This window comes from Megascapheus bottae, chromosome 1, assembly GCF_031878675.1.
Source record: "Megascapheus bottae isolate mThoBot1 chromosome 1, mThoBot2.hap1, whole genome shotgun sequence".
Lineage (NCBI taxonomy): Eukaryota > Metazoa > Chordata > Mammalia > Rodentia > Geomyidae > Megascapheus > Megascapheus bottae.
The window spans coordinates 64751960-64771404 of record NC_143509.1 but is presented as its reverse complement, the minus strand read 5'-3'; the positions used below and the strand labels follow the sequence as shown (position 1 = coordinate 64771404).

Below are 19445 nucleotides of genomic sequence, written 5' to 3'. Positions count from 1 at the left end.
TCTGTGAAGAGCCTTGATTAATTCAATAATATATCAACTTCAGTGTATTATTAACTTTGCACATGGAGTATTTAAAAGAGACTACTGGACTCACTTCGAAGGATTCTGTAGGGCCTCAGAGAAGGATATTCATAGATGATAATATTTGGAAAATGTCCTTTTTCAGCTACTGTAAAGTAAGTTTTATGTGGATGAACCTACAAAAAATGGAATCACACTAAAATATTAAAAGGAAGATTTTTACATAGGATAATAGTATCCATACTATATGTAGCAAGGACCTTCCTGTTGTATCATCCCATAGTAGAACTTGGACAGGCATGAGGTTCCAAGCAAGAAAAATGATAACTAATGTTTTCCTTAATGATAATTACTTCACTCCTTATTAGTCCCTTCCTCCCAGAATTGTTGTATTGAGAATTAAGTCCTCAGTACATTAGTTTTGTGGACTTTTTCAAACCTTACCAATATGGAGTACAAGATTCCAGAGTAGATTATATCCCAATTTTAAAAATAATGCCTCTGACAAATATAACAGACTATATAAGTAATATAAGTGAGAAAAGTACAATCTGTGCAAGCCAAACCCAGATGAGAAACATATGAAGTTAAGTATGCCCATGAAGAACTATTTGTTGTCAGCCTTTCAAATAATAATCATGGAAGTTGGACAGAATCATAATTCCTTCTTATTCATTAGTATGCCAAATGTGCTGGGAGTATAAATAGCCAAAAAAATTAAAAGCAGGCTGTTATAAAAGGCAGCTCTTCAACACCCATATTATATTTGCAAAATTCTGCTTTTAGTTGCTGTTTTATAACTCCTTACATGTCTTACTGTGTATCCGAAGACAAGGAGTTTGTGGGGAGTATGGGGGGGGGGGAAAGGGGAGAGGGGGAAGAGAGAGAGAGATATTTAAGCCCAACACAATGCATAGTTCTTCTCTTCCCTCCTCCACTCCTGAGATCAGAACACCTGTCATGGGCTACCTTCCTGCTTGGACTGCCTCTTCTGCTCAAGTAAATTCCCATGATTTCAACTTGAGACAGCCTGGAGTTTAGAGGATGGACATAGTGAGACAATGGTAACACCGAACTCAGCTAACATCTATTGAGTACTTCATGTGTATCACACACAATCATCTCAGTTATACATACATTAATTCTTTTAAATTTCATATCAACCTTGTAAGCACAGAGCTTATTATCATTTCCATCTTTTTAAAGAGTATATAAACCAAGAGTTTATTATCATTTCCATCTCATTTAAGAGTATATAAACTTTTACTCAAGGGAGTAAAAGTAATGTGTCTGCTGTCATATGGCCTACCATGAGCTAGATAAATGTGAAGAATAAGATTCAATTAGATTTTGGAGCAAAGAAATAATAGATCTTAAGTTTAAGGAAAGTGGATACTATACCTATCTAGATCTTCCCTTACAAAGAAATATTGTGTAGAATATGTGATCACAGATGTCTGAATGGAGACTCAGGCCAACCCTTAACCCTTCTGAGTTTTGTTGATAGTAAATAAAAAGTGTCATCTCTATCAGATTGGAAGCTGCAGTGCAGAGGAAGCTGGGTGTTTTTTGTGGAGACTTGAAATTAGTAAGTCATTAACTTTACATTCCATGTCTTTTCCATTTCTTAGCCCCATTTTCTCACAGGCTTACGAAATCTTCATCTTCTCATCCTGAAGATGAAGAATTTAAGGCATCTCATCATGTCTTGTTCCCAAAGTCAGTCTTATCTCATACAGGGTCACACATTTTCCTCATTTGCTTCCTTTTTATTGTAGTATTCATGCGTCAGTCCTCAGAGCAAGACTGGTAAAGACTCCTCATCCACTTCTAATTTGTGAAAAATCCTACATGGCTATGGAGAAGTCACTTAACCTCTAATGACCAATTTCCTTTATCTGCAAAATGGGATACTAGTATTACTATAATGCTATAATAGAGCAATGCCAGTGAATGTAGTGGTTGTAACAGGTAGTTTGAAAATGCCCTAGAATAAAGATGGCTGTGTCTGTCATGTGCCCCCTCAACACCACAGTGTTGGTACCTAACAGCCATTACTGTGGGTTGGTTCACAGTACAAAGAATATTAGTTTGTTTTTCTACATTACTACAGGCATACCGCAATGGCACCGATTCCTTCACCACTGCAACTTCGCAGGTAGGACTGTTCCTTGGTTTTAAAATTCAGAAATATCAGATGGTTGCCAGCTATGTATATCATGCTATTGCTATCAATAAGTTGTAAGTTGGCTCGCTTTCTACAGTCATAACCAAAAGAATGTCTGGGGAAAAGTTGTTAAGGAAACCAGTGAAACCATCTTAGGTCAGGAAAAATGATGAAGTAGTTTATTTTTAAATCCATACTCTTAAAGATTTGAGATTAACAGAGTTAATTTTACTCAGAAACTAAAAATTTTTCTATGCATTACCAACATATTTCATTTTTAAATAAAGTGAAAATTCATATACACTGATTTAGTAACTATTTGAACTTTCCTACAAAAATCCTGAGAGCAGCATGAGCTGTTCTTATATTAACAGATGTCAAATCTCCTACTTGGGTATCATTTTCCCTGTACCCACTAAAACTAAATCACATGGGACTAACCCCATGTTTTGACTGTTTTATATACTTTGTTCTTGAAAGACAAGATACTTAAAATTCTGACATATTGTGAAATTCTAACACAATACTTGATAGCACAATTACTCTAATAGTTGAACATATACCAATTGTGAAGGACAACTAAATATATGCTATAAAATATAGACAGATATGATTCATTAGCTGTCCAAGGTTGTTATTACATATACTGGTATATAGGCAAGTGTATATACGTGTATGTTTATGTTATAGAGTAAAATCATATTAACTCAAAATGTAAACCTAAAAATCTTAGTTATACATGTATTTTATAATATATATTGTTACAGCAGCCACATTCAAACTAATATAATTCAAGACATAACAAGTAAACTAAATGAGAAAGATCTATGGAAAAAAGTAATGTTGGAAAAAGAAATAAATTACATAAGTAGATTTCTTCATTCATAAGAAAAAGATCAATAGACTAATATGTCTTGTGCTCTTAGAAAACAAATCATGATTTTGGAGGATTCTACTTATCTGTAAGAAACTAAAAAGTTTCAAAGAAATTATTTGTAGCTTCTTTTTGGTTTTGTTTCTGTAGAGCACAAGGCTTGAACTCAGGATCTGGGCTCCTTTCATATACTACCCCCAATGCTGTCTGAAAATAATATGCTAGGAGAAAACTTAAGTTTTATCAGAAACTTGTTCAGAAACAACAAAAAAGGTACAAAGTTATATAGGCGAACTAGTCTAGTCCCAGCTGGGATTGAATCAGAGTCACAGACTGTATTACCATTTTTGTGTGTGTGTATGTGTGTGGGGGAGGGGGTCATGGAGCTTGGACACTGTCCCTGAGCTCTTCAGCTCAAGGCTACCACCTTAGCCCTGAGCCAAATCCCACTTCCCGTTTTCTAGAGGTTAATTGGAGATAAGGTCTCAAGTTCTTTTGTCCCTGGGCTGGCTTTGAACTTTGATCCTCAGATTTCAGCCTCCTGAGTAGCTAGGATTACAGGCGTGAGCCACTATACCTGGCTACCAATGTGTTTTTACTTAAAATTAGAATGAACTCAGTAAGTATCCAATGCATCACTAAAGCACATCTTTAGTAAGAGGCCAGTCAATAGTGTAGGCCATGTCATGATCACTGCAGTGCATGTGCAGGGAAACTGACGACCATAATAGAAACTCTTCTAACTACACTCTTCCCAATCCAACATCATAAATGATGACAAACAATAAACCCTCTTATCTAGTCATCCTCACTTTTACCTGTTTTCAAAGATTCTTATACATGGTATGGGAAATATAAACACAACTACATAGACAAAAACTTACGACACCATAGACATAATGATTTATCACATTGATTAATACATATCTATGATATACAAATCCTTAGCCTAATTTTGATTATGTTCTAAAAACTAAGTGCCTGTGATTATATATAAAGATTCCCTTCTCGAATACTTGTTTGTTAAACACGTCATTTGAAATATGATGTGTAAAAATCGATGTTAATAAATTCTTTAAAAAATTAATTAGGAAAATTTAAAAAATAACCTTTAGAGCACAAAAAAAGATTCTTATTTTCCAAACTTGCTACATGTGCCAAATTTCTCTGCTAATGCAGATGATAATGTGAGTGTACAAAAACAAGTTTGTCAATAGCCACATTAATGTTTCAAGAAAAGAAATCAACCGTCTCTTCAGACAGGTATTGGCAAGGGAAAGCCAAGCTGATAGAGGAAGTAAGTAGTAATGATAGTCTCCTTCACATAAGGTCTTATAAATCACAGCGTTTTCCATCTGTACAAAGAATATCCAGGGAACTAACATTTCATTTCTTTTTTTTTTTTTTTTGTCCGTTGTGGGGCTTGAACTCTGGCCTAGATGGTGTCCCTGAGCTCTTCAGCTCAAGGCTAACATGCTATCACTTTAAGACACAGCTCCACTCGCAGTTTTCTGGTGGTTAATTAGAGATGAGTGTCACAATGTTTCCTACCCAGGCTGGTTTCGAACCATGATTCTCAGATCTCAGCCTCCTAAGTAGCTAGGATTACAGGCATGAGACATCAGTGCCTGGCTCCAAGACATTATCATTTCTTATATGGTTAACTGGTATATGATAACAAAATAAATTTAAATTTAATGTCATACATTAAATATTCTAAGGGCCAAGGGCCAACTCTAAGAATTCAGAACACTTAAGACAAAGATTGATAAACTTTTTCTATAAAACAAAAATAGTAACTGGGAGTAAGGGAAGAAATGATATTGTCCAAAAATAAATGTACTCATTATCTGACATATGCAACTGTAACTCCTCTGTACAGTACCTTTGTAACAACTATTTTAAAAAACAGTAAATATTTTAGGTCGTGCGAGCCAGATGGTCACTATCACAACTACTTAACTCTATCCTTGTACTGTGATAGCCATTACAGATAAAATGTAAATGAGTGTGATTGTGCCATACAGAAAGTTTTTTAAATCACAGGATGCAGGCTGAACTAGCTCCATGAGCTCCAGTTTGCCCATGTCTAATCTAAGAAATGACAATTCCCAAATTATACTTATGGAGCTGCAGTGGATACTGAAGTGTGAGAAGATCCAGTGGTATGCCTGAATCAGGAGTCACCAAAGGAGCTGCAACGAGATCAGTGTAATCATAGAAGAAGCTTTCTGATATTTTCTTCTCGATTTCTTCCTCTTCCTCCTCCACAGGTGCAGGAGGTTCCTGAGATGCTAAAACATTAAAATATGTTGACTAAGAAGAGTGTACAGTGCTTCCTAGGTGGTTCCTAAAGATAAGGAAGAATATACATAGCCTGCCATATACTAGCAGTAAATACTACTACTGACTAGATTATGAGCATGAGCACAAGAAGAGTCAATATGCCTCGATACATGTTAGTGGTGAACATTGAGCTCTGGTCATGATTTCAACAGTCTTAAAGAAAGAAAAAAAGACAACAATGTCCAATCAGACCCAAAGGAGGACTCTACCTAATCTAGGATAGAATCCTCGTTAGATCATCTCAGTCCCCAAAGGATCAATATAAGAGTAAAAAGAATGGTACTGATTGTTGTCCTTAATGTACTATGTTGTCTCTCATCTCCTTTGCTGTCCCTTGGTTATCTCATATTGTTATAGTATCTCACTTTGTTATCTAATATATTGAATTTATTTGTATTTGGATATTTGAAATTTGATAGGGAAGGGGGGAAAAACCAAGACGGGTGGGGGGTGTGGGGGGGAGGGAAATGGGTACCAAGACATGTGAAAGGGTATCAATGTATGTGAATTAATGCACCTTCTATCTGGCAAATATCATGTAACCCTTTTACTAATTACAATAAAAAAAATATTAAAAAAAAAAAGAATAATGGTACTCCGGGGCCGGGAGTTTGGCCTACTGGTTAAAGTGCTTGCCTAGCATGCATGAAGACCCGGGTTCGATTCCTCGGTACCACATACATAGAAAAAAAAGCCGGATGTGGTGCTGAGGCTCAAGTGGTAGAGCTCTAGCCTTGAGAAAGTCCAAGGACAGTGCTCAGGCCCTGAGCTCAAGCCCAGAACTGGCAAAAAAAAAAAAAAAAAAAAAAAAAAAAGAATGGTACTCCGAACTGGAATAGACAAATTCAAAGCTATTAAACTACTCTCCCATACTATGTGAAACGTGTTTCCTTTTATCTGCACAAATACCCACATCCTGCACATTTTTCTTTTACTGTATCGTAACTGGTCAATTTGTCTGGGTAATTTATTTTTAAAACAATTATAAATGCAGAAAGATAGATAATACTTACTTTTGCCACTTTCCAAATAATCCTCTTCATTTGAACTTGTACTTCCTTCCTTATCTTCCATATCTGAATCATCATCCTCAAAATATGATTCATCCCCTTCAGTAAGTGTTTGGTCTATGGCATCTTCTAAAACTTTTGCATGTGCTATTGAAAGATAATTTAATTTTTAAACTTTTCAATTTCTAAATTTCAATCAAACATTTTCTTTTTTCTAAGTAACTAAAATTCTCATTTCTATTCCAAACTTAAATTTTTCATACTTAAAAATTCTTTTGAAGGCCGAGAGTGTAGCCTAGTGGTAGAGCACTTGCCTAGCATGCGCAAAGCCCTGGGTTCGATTCCTCGGTACCACATACAAAGAAAAAAGGCTGGACGTGATACTGTGGCTCACAGGGATAGAGCTCTAGCCTTGAGAAAGCCCAAGGACAATGCCTAGGTCCTGAGTTCAAGTCCCAGGACAGGCAAAAAAAATTGTTGAATTACTTTTTTTCACTTTTTAAAAATTGTTCTTATAAAGGTGATATACAGAGGGGTTCAGTTATAAGTCAGGTAAAGACTACATTCCCTTTAAAAATTACTTTTTTTTGCCAGTTGTGGGACTTGATGGGCATCAGCCATCAGCACCTGGCTTAAAAATTACTTCATTTTTATTTTTTGGCTGGGAGTGATGGCTCACACCTGTAATCCTAGCTACTCAGGTGGCTTAGATCTGAGGATCACAGTTCAAAGCCAGCCCAGGCACAAAGGACCATGAGACTCTTATCTCCAATTAATCACCAGAAAACTAGAAGTGGTACTGTGGTGGAGCCAGAGCCTTGAGCTGAAGAGTTCAGGGACAGTGGCCAGGCCCAGAGTTCAAGCCCCACAACTGAAAAAAAAAAAAGATAAAATTAAAATAGAATAAGCAAAAGAACAGACAGAATATTGACTTCAGGATAAATTAAGAAGGAATAAAGACAGGGATAGGAGTAGAAATGGGTGTAGATATAAGCCAGCATGGTCTGACTAAAACAGACAAAATCAAGCAGATGAAAGATGGAGAGAAATAACAGGGATTTGCCATGACAACACTATATTTGAAGGCAGAAGAAGGAACTAGCAAGAATATCAGTTACCTAGTAGATGTGCCATGAACCTGAAAGACTAGGTTCAAGGCAGGAGACTAATGTGAAGGATGCAGTAAACCTCACAGAGGATATCTAGACCCGAAGTATAAATGGCTCACTACTAACATACAAACAACTTCTGTGTGCCAGGAACTGGTGATGATTAGATCACAAACTCCACTTTAAGGACCTTAAGGATTTTGTAAAAAAAAATTAAACAAATAAACCATTTCTCTTCTAATTTAATAATGCACAAAATTATTATCTTCACTTACACCGAGAAGACCTGTCCTCACTCTTTGATCTATTTGGTCTCTCCCGTTCAGGATCCTGATCGTCGGGTTCCTTCATGTTTCCTATAAATGAAAAGGTGAGACTGAGAAAGGGAAACGCTGGCAATCGAAATTGACATATTGTCTCCACTAACAAATTCTAGTAGCACCAAACATCACTTGTGTTGTTTATTCTGTGTTGCATGGTATCCAGGATGAGTCATCAGAAGGGTGCAACCAACCTTAGGGACCTCTGCAAACCAGGAAATTGGAATCACAAGTTCCTTCTCTCCAGGGAAACTTAGTGTTCTGGTTTCCACAGACCCACAACGAAAACACACTTCCCCATGCATCTTTTCCTAAAACGGATACCACATAAACCCTCTGCCAACCTTTTGGTTCATCTTTGCCCCTGTTAATGCTCATTATCAAATTGTCCTTGTATTATTAACTTCAATTTAACCTTCTGTGTATCAGGTCTTTTGTTAGGCACTAAACTACCAGACTGAGCCAAAGAAATATGGCCTCTTTCATGGAACTTTTAAAAATATGAGCATTCAACAATGAAGAATGGTGATCACTAAATGAAATGTAAAGGAAAGATGTGTTCTGGGCACATGCACAGAAAGATGTTTGAGACATGATGCTTTGGAGCTGGTCAGGCATGGAAGAGCACTAAGAAGAGTTTAGTACAGCCTACTAACCTAGCAGGAGAGTGAAATTGTTATGAAGAGGAGGAAGGGACATTACCAAACTATCTCTAGGTTTCCCTATTAAGTTTAGGTCTCATTTCTATGACAACTGACATAGAGTTAATAACTTAAAAATAAGTAGTTTTTCTCTGTCTTTTGCCCATAGTAAAGCTCTTCCTTATGCTTCTTCATGATGGCTCTCTCTGTCTTCACTTCTCTGCCAACATCCCACGTTTCCTACACAGTATTCCATGGAAGGATGGGCATACAGGATATAATAGTCCCTTTCTGATTGGTTGGTGGCTAGATTCAGGTATGAATTACAGAATGATAACATAACTAATTAAATTTTTCATGTCCTTGACTCCTCACCATAATGAGCATGAAGAGAGGCTTAATTGAACTTGTGTATTATTACTGTCTGGTCTCCAAAGCAAACATGACACATGTCTGGCAGTAAGTACAATAGGACTTACAGCCCATCAGTAGAGGGTCCATCTGCTTTCTTGAGGTGACATTATAATGACACCTTCCCTTGACTTGGGAGATGGCAATGCTTTGTCCAAAAGCTTTTCCTACAAACTATCAGCCACATCAATATACTCCAATATGATATTCACATTCAAGTTTGACCTTTAAAGTTGGCGTGGTCTTTTTCCCCTTTTCAGTCCTTCCATCTATTGTAGAATTTGTGAGAATAAGAGTAGGAATCTAATCATAGAAAAGGTTTAAATATTATTGAAAATCATAATTCTAACATTTATCATATATTCTATTCCTTTTGGTTTGTGACAAAGAAGTGATTAAAGAAAAAATAATTCAAAGTAGTGCCAACTTTTGAAGAACTTAGTAACACATGACCTGTATTGTGGATAAAACTCTTCAGTGGTTCTCATTCTCTTTCCCACAGATTATTTTTTGTATCTCCCTCTTACATTTCTGAAACATAGCTTTTAATATATGCCACCCTTCTTGTTTATAAACCTTGATGACTCTTTGTTTTCTCTGAATTACTTGGTAAAGCATAATTCCTTCATTAAAGGGTCTGTAGGTCACTGTAGCTTATATCACACACACATACTACCCAGTCTCCAGTCTCTTTTTAGCACTCCCCACTTCTTCAAATTTAGACAACAAGCACCCAGGACAACTCATGACTGACTAAACACATTAATTATGTGTAAGAAGTACTTGCCTATTTATTCAACAAATATTTATTTTGCACCCAAGTGTAAGCAACTGACTGCATTATCCTATTGAATTATAACAAGAATCCATGAGGTAAGCACTACCACCATCCTGCACAGAGATGCAGAAACCCACATGAAGGGTCAACTTGCCAAGTGTCACAGCTAAGTGTGAGGAGGGGTGGCTTTGCTTAACCTCAGAGCACAAGCACTTTCCCCCCCACTCTCCCTGCTTCCAGTTTAGACCCAATCAACTCCTGCTGGTCTTCAGCTCCAGACAACCAGATCCTTGCAGGCAAGTGCTGGTCTACACCAGTCTACATTAACCAGCATTAGTGGCCTCAAGGTTTGTGGCGCTCCCATAGGGAAGATGAATGAGCATATGTCAACAAAACTTGGAGAATTCTACTTCAATTGAAGAGAAACTCAAGGGAGTTCCCGGCTCTCCGGGTTGCTAATAGATTCAATGGGAAAGAGCAGGGTTGACAGAGCCTTACCTCTGCTGCTGGTTTCCACTCACAGCTTATGCCCAAGGACTCCGTTTACTCTGGTTACCACAGCAACATCCGCCACCCCGCCTCCAGGGGGCGGGGCTTCCGTGCTTCTGCAGGCTGCCTGGGTTCACATCAACCTGCCATCAAGTGGAGGCCTTTCAGCCCTTGCCAGATCATGGCAAAACAGAAAAGCCGAGCCAGCATTGTACAAAGCTCATTGTCCTCTAAAGATTTCATGTTGATAGTTACAGGGCTTTGAATATTTTTGGAACATACTTGTGAACACTCCAATATGACCCCTAGGGGCGCTCATCACACACAGTCCGATGTTGAGAAACCAGGCAATTATTGCCAAAAATAAATATTACCTAATGGTGGAGTGGTCTTGGTAAAGGAAGACAGCTGGACAACAGTATAATTGGCAAACCAAAATCCCAGAGATGAAGGAGGGTTATATTTTTGCATTTAAAAAGCTATATTATTTCTGTTGGCTTTTAAAGTTAAAATGAAGTTTTATGTAGATCCTTTGGATGAGTACAGGATGCACCTCAGTTATTACTGGAGGATTTTTAAATGTTCCCAAGTTTTGAAGTTTAAAGAAACATGGGGAGAAGGGGAACTAATCAGTTAAAAAATATTAAGGAAAACACCTATCAAAAGAATATGTTCACAAAGCAACCAGGTGACTTGACATATTAAGAAGTAACAACAAAACCGTTTATACTCAGGGTAGAATTTATTAAATACCAGTTCCAAAACATACACCGGAAGGGGTGACAATGTCCAAACATAAATGTACTCTTTATCTGACTTACACAACTGCAACACCTTTGTATATTGCCTTTACAATAATAAAAAATTAAAAATACAATAAAAATGATTCTGTAATAATGCAAAAGGATTCAGTGCATACATGCAAAACCAACAATGCTAGACAAAAATTTTCTGACATAATGTACAAATCAAAGTCAAAGTTGCATGGGGCACTTCCTAGAATAGTGAGTTACAACTACAAAAGGAAAGAAGGTGTCATCTGAAGAAGTGCCCAAATAGGTAGTTTCCAGTCATTGTCCTTCTCCATTCCCACCTTAAGGTAAAAATTCCATCAGAGTCAAGAGGGAGAGATTTAAAAGCAAAATAAAACTAGCATTTGAAAACCAAAGAGAGAAAAATAAATTATGAATAAATCTTAGGTTCAGGATTGAAAAAATTGATAACCTTCCTTTCCTATTTAATTGTTCCATTTGTCAATGCTACTAAATTAAGACATTTGAGCTGTATATTCATATTTTCACATCAAAAGACTAAAAATTTTATAAAATATACAACCACACTTACTTGTTTAAGCAAATTAAATAAATGAGGCCCATTTTTGTATTTTGAGAAAGACTCTCTGCAAAGCCCAGACTGGTCCTGATCTTCTGCATCTACCTCCTCAGTTGTTGGGATTACAGGTGTGAGCTACCACATTAGGCCTCATGCCTTCTTGGGTGGGAGAAGAAGAGTACAGGATAAATGGAGTCTAAACTCAAGAGTTACCTAGACAGGGACTCTACTGAGTCATGAGCCATGCCTTCAGCTCTTTTTTACACTGGTTCTTTTTTAAGATAGGGTCTTGCTTTCTGGAGGGATGAATGCCTCGACAGTGATCTACCAATTTTTCACTTCATGCCATAATTGGGATGACACATGCATGAAGCCATACCCAGCCTCTTCCACTGAGGCAAAGAATCACAGGCTTTACTGCCCAGGCTGGTCTCAGATTCCCACAAAACTAGGATTAGGGGCATGTACCACCAGGTCCAGCTATCAGTTGGGAAGTAGTCTCACGTAGTCATGTACGCCATGGAACTGTGACTTGAAACTGTGATCCTCCCAAGTGCAGTGCAGGCATGAAGCACCAGTGTTCATCTCTGATGCTTCTCTCACAAATGAATATTCTACTCAGAAAAGGTGGGAAACGTGATGAACAACAGAAACTGAATACCAGAAAGAACCCAAAGTGCACTCATTTTTTTCTGAAAGACAGACTCTAATCACAAAGAGACATTTTATTATAAGTTAAATGCAAAAGAACTGATCTTCAGAGGAAAAATGAAACAGTTCTACATTTAAGATTGACTATACAACAGAAAAACCAAACAAAGGTATTGAAGGTAAAAAAATGTGTAACTAAAACAAACCTTAAAATACTTAAGAAGCTATCAGACATAAAACTTTAATTTCCCTGCAGTCAAAATTTTATTCACAGGGTATTATATTCTAGTTGGTTGTTGAAAACCTATTTGAAAAGGTAAAAAAGTAAAATGTTTTGTGTTTTTCTGTTTAATTAAGCACTAATTCTTAGAATCTTTGTAGGTTTTATCTGTAGACTATAAAAATGTGAAAGCAGGAGCAAAGAAAGAGGAATGGAAGGTGAATTGTTGAGAACACATTTCGTAAAACAAACTTCAACTCCACTTAAGACATGTGAGTAGAAAGCGCAAACCAGCCTTCTTCACTTTGTTTCTCAATCTGTTGAACAAAGACACAGAAAAATTAGAAGGTAACATGGGACCACTCAAGACTGGCAAATCACACAACAAAGTCATCCCATCACTGGATGGCAGTGGACATTTATTCTCTAACAGAGAAACTAACAAGAAACTGCTTCAGGACTGGGAATAGAGCTTAGTGGTAGAATTCTTGTCTAGCATGCATGAAGCCCTGGTACTACATAAACAGAAAAAGCCGGAAGTGGTGCTTAGCTCAAGTTGTAGAGTGCTACCCTTCAGCAAAAGAAGCTCAAGGACAGTGCCCAGGCTGTGAGTTCAAGCCCTGGGACTGCCCCTCCCCCTCCCAATAAAACATACTGGTTACCTGATCAACAGATCACCTTATTGATTTAAGAGTTGCATAACTGTTTAAAAATGTTTTATATGGATTATATGTATAACTTTTTAACATGTTTTGTAAATGAATGTACTAAGTTCCAGGTACTACTGATAAATTGTTAAAATACCTAAGTTTATATGCTCTTATAATATAAAAACAAAAAAGGACAAATCTTTTAGTTCTAGTTGTGCTTATGGTTTTATGGTGCTTATGGTCACTCTTTGGTCTAATTACTTAAGTTAGTAATAAAAATGTCAAAGAGAAGCTGGGCACAGTGGCTCACGTCTGTAATCCTAGCTACTCAGGGGGCTGAGATCTGAGGATCAAGTTTCAAAGCCAGTCCCCCGAGACAAAGGACCTAAGACTCTTATCTCCAATTAAGCTCTAGAAAACAGGAAGTGGGGCTTGGCTCAAGGATAAGGCAATAGTCTTGAGCTGAAGAGCTCAGGGACAGCACCCAGGCTGAGTTCAAGCCCCATGACCCACCAAAAAAAAAAAAAAAAGTCAAAAAGTCCCCTTGCATCATACAATTGTTGATTCATGTCTGCAAAAGTGATGCTTACGTTTTTAAAGACAGCTTTATTCTCTTTGACGAAACAGTGAAAAGAATTATATTTGGCTGTATTAGCAACACCAAAAAATACCTTCTATAAAAATTTTGGATACATTTAGCTTCTACATAGTCCTATATCTTATCATGTGCTTAGCTTCTATATAGTCCTCTAGCAACCCCAAAACATTTAGTATATGCAAGAAATATATTTATTATTTGTGCTATACATTGTCTAACCAAAAGCAAACTGGGATACTACACACTGGGACACAGGATAAAGTGCTTAAACCCAGGGCTCTGGTTCACAATCTATCCAGTCACATCAAGGAACCGATATTTCAATTTATATACAATGCTATGCAAAGCCACAATATTTGGATACCCTGCTTGAGTCATTTCCAAACCCTAAGGGCCACTGAAATTCTATTAAATTTGACTTTTTCCTCAGTTGCCCTAGAAAATGAAAGTAAAATACTGTGTTTCTCCCCTAGTAAAGGTAAATTAGAATACTTCTTCACTTTTGAGAATTTTACATCAACTTCTATGATTACTAAAAACAAAATTCATTAAATCAGTTATTTTCCTCATTCTCTTGACCCTCACACATATTTCACAATTTGTATTTTTATTTAGTTTATTATTTTTTTTAAAGTCTAACAGAAATGGAGGGACAAAGGATGAACAAATGAAGTAGCAGCACTCAGTAGACATTGTTGAAAATGAATGATACAACTTGTGGGCAGGAATGGGAAGGAGAAACTGTGAGTGAGAAAGTGAAGGAAGGGTGACTTGTCCAAAAAGAAATGTACTCATGACCTGGTTTATGAAATGGTAACCCTTCTGGTGCATCATCTTTATAATAACAATTAAATAGTGGAAGGGAGGGAAAAGGAGGGAAGGGGAGGGGAGGGAAGGGCAGGGGAGGGGAGGGAAGGCGGCAGGCACGAGGACTTTTTTGGTACCCAGTTCTGGAGTTAGAAGATCAAGGGACTGAATTTGGTAAATGGCTTTATTGTTGGCGGAGTACCAAGACAGCCTAGGGCATCATGCACCAAGAGATCAGGAGCATATTTGTCCCACCATTGTATTTTATAATGTACCTTTGTTCTTGGATTAACAGGTGTGAATTTCCCACTTCCTGATGTGGCATTTAATGGAGAACAAGAATTACTACTAGCTCCTGAAGACCTAATTGTGAAAAATAAACAGTAAGAAAGTGAGCTGTTATTATTAACAACCATTGCAATTTATGTAAATGATTCTCTGTACTGGTAAGAACTTGAAAAGCATTGGTCGACTTAGGTCCAAATGAGCTAAATTATTCATTACATAATTGTACCAACCTATAATATTTTTAAACTCATAGAATTTTATTTTTTAGAGCTTCCTCCTATTATTATTATTACTCCTATTATTAACCTCTTAATGTGACATATTTTATGACTGATGACTCAATAATGGCACATTATATTAACCAAAAGTCCATAGTTCACATAAGGGCTTACTCTTTGTGTAATACACAGAGTATTCTGTGGATTCTGACAAATAGATAATAACACGATCTGCCATTACAATATTATATAGGCATGTTTTTAACTTTAAAAGAGAAAATGGTTGTACAGTAGTGTACCAGAGGGTCCAGTAAAAGACAAATGAAAACTGGAGTTACATAGTACAATAGTGAGGATGCAAAAAAGAGAGAAAACTAGAGAAATCATTTTACCAGAAAAGTGACTCATATAGGCAAATCAACTGAAGATTTATGAGCAGTTTTACTTAGTGTAAAGAAGGACGATAATCTTCCTTTGGGTAGTCAGTTTATCCACCCATGGTAAATGTGTACATAAAAATTCTACCTATATGCTAGCCCACTTTTGTTTTCAGTAGCCAGTCTATTACTCTATGTAAAGTTTATTCCTCATTCATCATCAAATTCTCCTGTCTGGTGACTTTACTAACTACAGGAATGAGTCTATCTAAACTTGTCATACATGCACATCCTCTTCTCACAGAAAACCACGGACCACATTCACACTGTGAATTCTAGTATTCATCCTACTTGTATCTCACCTTCTTGTATTTATCCCACTGACAGGAGAGACAGTACTGCATTTTGAGCTTTCTGGAACTTCTGCTCCTGGAATAGAGACCTCAATGGTTCGCTTTCCTCCTTCTAAAGTTTAAAAATAAATATTAGTTTCATTATCTTTCAATGAGATAATGGATTTTTTTTTTGCCAGTCCTAGGGCTTGCACCCAGGGCCTGGGCACTGTTTGGGGGCTTTCTCAAGGCTAGCACTTTACCACTTGAGCTACAGCACCATTCTGGCTTCTTTCTGTGTATGTGGTACCAAGGAATTGAACCTAAGCTTTGTGCATGCTAATAAAGCACTCTACCACTTGGCCACACGCCAGGCCTGCGATAACAAAATTTTGACCAATTTCTATCTTAGTAGAAGTTAATATATTACAAACTTGGCGGGTATCTATATTTTACTCATTACAGACTAATTACACTAGCAAGCTTTTCTTTTTTAACAATGAGACTAGAAATTTAAGTTACTGATATCAACTCAAAAACATCAGCTCAGAGAGCATATCAGACAAATGGTTTATATTAAGTCCTAAGGGAAAGACAAAAACTAAGAGCTAGCCCCAATGAATTAGAGATCTTTGTCAAAACAGCATACCTGTACTTTTTCCAAAGAAGAGCAAAAAGAAAAATTCCTAAAGACATTCAATAAAACTTTCAATCTTTTACATCTACTGCATCTTATTTTTGTTGAAGATACTATTTTAGGAAGGGAAGGTGAAGAACCCATGTGGCTTAAAGCCAATATAATATGCACATTTCCAATAGTTCCAATATAGACAACCCACTAAAAAGGATTTACTAATTATTTACAAGTGAAAGACTTTAGATGCACCCCAGACAATTTCACAGAGGCCTTAGTGAATCACTGCTTAATATCAATAATTTCTTGGTCATTAAATCATATTTAATTACTACCTTACTCTAGAAAGCAAAAAGAGGCTTGAGTGCATGCACACACACACATGTACATGTCTGTTTTCATGACAACTTGTTCTTTGTCAGTAAAGACTGTTACTAACAAAGAATACCTTAGAGATACAACCACTGGAAGAGAAAGCTGATGGAAATTCACAGTCTGCTTTGGAAATTCATATAACTCATCTTATTTTCAAAGAGATGTAAGTTCTATCTGCTCTCAGGGTGTGCCTAGTTCTAGACAAGATAACAGAAATAAAAGCATTTTATTCTTACAAAATTGAGACAAAAGAAGCCATATTTAACCATGCAATTACTCTTCAAAATAATGTTTCATGTTTCTTTATTGCACTAAGAACTATCTGATTTATTTCATATAGTGATTCATTTGATGCTTGCTTCCATATCAAATGAGGAATATTCAGAGTCATACACATAGCATGTACATAGTAATGTTAATACATATCTATCCTAATTACAATCTGCCTCTAGACTTCATGACCAAGAAAAACAATAGTCAAAGTTTCCAAATGAAGAAACCTAGAATAAACCAAGAGGAAAGATCTTTGGGAACTTGGTGGCCTATCATTTTCAAAGATGTGTTTTCTGGGCCTGTAATTTCAAAAAAGAAACTTTTTTTGCCAGTCCTGGGTCTTGAACTCAGGGCCTGAGCACTGTCCTTGGGCTTTTTTCCTCAAGGCTAGCACTCTGCCACTTGAGCAACAGCACCATTTCTAGCTTTTTCTATGTATGTGGTACTAGGAATCAAACCTAGGTCTTTGTGCATACGAGGTAATAAGCACTCTACCACTAGGCCAAACTCCCGGCCCAAAAGAAACTATTTGTAACTGGGATGTCAATACTACTAGCAGTGAGAATAAACATATTTTAACTGGCACAGGACAAATGAGTCCCTGCAAAACATCAGTGCTTAAATAAATACCCCAGAGAACACATCACTGATATAAAGCTTTTGCTATTCTTTTTTTTTTTTTTTTTTTTTTTTTTTTTTGCCAGTCATGGGCTTGAGCTCAGGGCCTGAGCACTGTCCTTGGACTTTCTCAAGGCTAGAACTCTACCACTTGAGCCTCAGCACCACTTCAGGCTTTTTTCTATGTATGTGGTACCGAGGAATCGAACCCGGGTCTTCATGCATGCTAGGCAAGCACTTTAACCACTAGGCCAAACTCCCGGCCCGCTTTTGCTATTCTTAATAAAAAGAACCTTTTCTTGTTCTGAGACCATGTAGTTCCATCCCTGAAGGGAATAAATTCAATTTCTCCCTATAAACAAACTTGAGATTTCCATCAGCTCATTAATCTCTTTGAATGTGACTGTGAATATAGGACAACACATTCATTCTTCATTTGCTAATCTATTGCATAGAATCTTCTCTAGTTTTTCAGATTCCTAAATTAATGAGAGAAAAATGTTTTAATAGTTTTAATAGAACAAAACTTGTAATCTGATGCTGACAAAATTCTGAAATACAACTTCAATTCTTGTATTTTATAATGAATTACAGTATATGTTATAGGTAAATCACAAATGGCTGTACACATCATTTAGGTGTAGAACAATTTAGAAACTATGTCACAGGCATATGGGCTAGAAAGAATCAAGAGGTCAGCTTTCTAGTCCTTTTTTCTTTATTTTACTTATTCTGTGACTCAAGTCAGTTGCCTTTGGTATAAAATTGAGGGTGGTAAAATATAAGCTTTGAGATTTCTTTTGGTTCAATGCAAACTTGCAAACTCAAGAAAATAAAAACACTGAATTCTATAAAATATAAATCTTTGACGAACCAGACCATGCTCTAAGAGGTGCCTGAAGAGGTGGTACTGGAGAAGAGGAGAGATTTAAACCAACAAGTTTTTGCTGCTCTATCAACTGTAGTAGTTTCTCTCGAGCCTCCATACTCTGTCGATTCAATTCTGCAATCCGTTCCTCCATGCTACTTGATGATAGAGATTGTGCTACTGGATAAGCCTTGGAGAAACAGGGAAGAAAGAAGACATAATTCAGTATTGACTCCTCTACTAAGTGACAGCAAGCTAGTGTTCATAGCCCTTGCTGTATGTGCATGTGAACAACAGACAAATGAGAATTTACAAATTATTTAATTGAAGAATTAGGACTGTTGCCACAGAAGTAAACAACTACACAGCTTTCCTATACTGATCTAGGTTTGCCTCAGCTGAACTGAAAAAAAAAATTCACATGAAAAAGAGAAGTCTCTAAGTAAGCTAAATGCCATATATCTACTAATGACAGAACTGAAAGTGGACAGAATAATAGGGAGGACAGACAGTATTTGAAACAGATGTTTCTATAATTGCACTACTCAACCATGCATCGTAAGTTTGCCAAAGATTCTGAGAACTCCATCACTCCTTGTGACCATGTGTCATCCTCTTCAGGCCACTGTTGGCCTAATAAATCTGATTTGAGGATAGTAGTGAAAAGGAACAAGAAATAGTGCTAAATAAATACATACATAAAACCTTTTTAATTTAAAAAGTTACCCAAGGAATGTGATTTAAGTTTAATTTCAAAATTACTAAGAGAAATATACTTACATAATTTCTTTTTTAAAATTTTATTATCTGGATAATGCAGAGAGGGGTTACAATTACATTCGTCAGATAGTACTTACAAAATTTCTAACCATGACGTTTAGCTAAATATGTATGTTCCTTTGCTATATATGCACAATGGAATTATACTCAACCATTAGAAAGAATGATACTACGTCATTTACAAAGAAATGGATGGAAAAATTATGTTAAATGAAGTAAATCAGAACTAGAGAGGGCCAGGAGTTTGGCCTAGTGGTA

The 19445-nt window shown here is 36.7% G+C and overlaps 2 protein-coding genes across 10 annotated transcripts in view; both read right to left on the bottom strand.

Moving 5' to 3' along the window:
• Cfap44 (cilia and flagella associated protein 44) overlaps positions 1-10246 on the bottom strand; it is a 77398-nt gene extending 67152 nt beyond the window's left edge. For all 7 annotated transcript variants that reach the window (XM_090346395.1, XM_090346420.1, XM_090346413.1 and 4 more), the window contains exons 1-6: positions 10176-10246; positions 7803-7883; positions 6422-6565; positions 5206-5356; positions 2141-2303; positions 95-197 (exon numbers count right to left, since the gene is read on the bottom strand). In XM_090346395.1, coding sequence (XP_090202521.1) covers positions 95-197; positions 2141-2303; positions 5206-5356; positions 6422-6565; positions 7803-7878 — 637 coding nt within the window. In that variant the 5' untranslated portion in view covers positions 7879-7883; positions 10176-10246. The remainder of the gene's footprint in view (positions 1-94; positions 198-2140; positions 2304-5205; positions 5357-6421; positions 6566-7802; positions 7884-10175) is intronic.
• A 649-nt stretch (positions 10247-10895) lies between these two features.
• Positions 10896-19445, bottom strand: part of Spice1 (spindle and centriole associated protein 1) — a 49393-nt gene continuing 40843 nt past the window's right edge. For 2 of the 3 annotated variants that reach the window (XM_090346354.1, XM_090346360.1), the window contains 4 exons: positions 18414-18597; positions 15670-15772; positions 14700-14787; positions 10896-12686 (listed from right to left, as the gene is read on the bottom strand). In XM_090346354.1, coding sequence (XP_090202480.1) covers positions 12633-12686; positions 14700-14787; positions 15670-15772; positions 18414-18597 — 429 coding nt within the window. In that variant the 3' untranslated portion in view covers positions 10896-12632. Of the gene's footprint in view, positions 12687-14699; positions 14788-15669; positions 15773-16200; positions 16846-18413; positions 18598-19445 lie in introns of those variants that run through there. The other variant, XM_090346369.1, reaches the window with a different exon arrangement.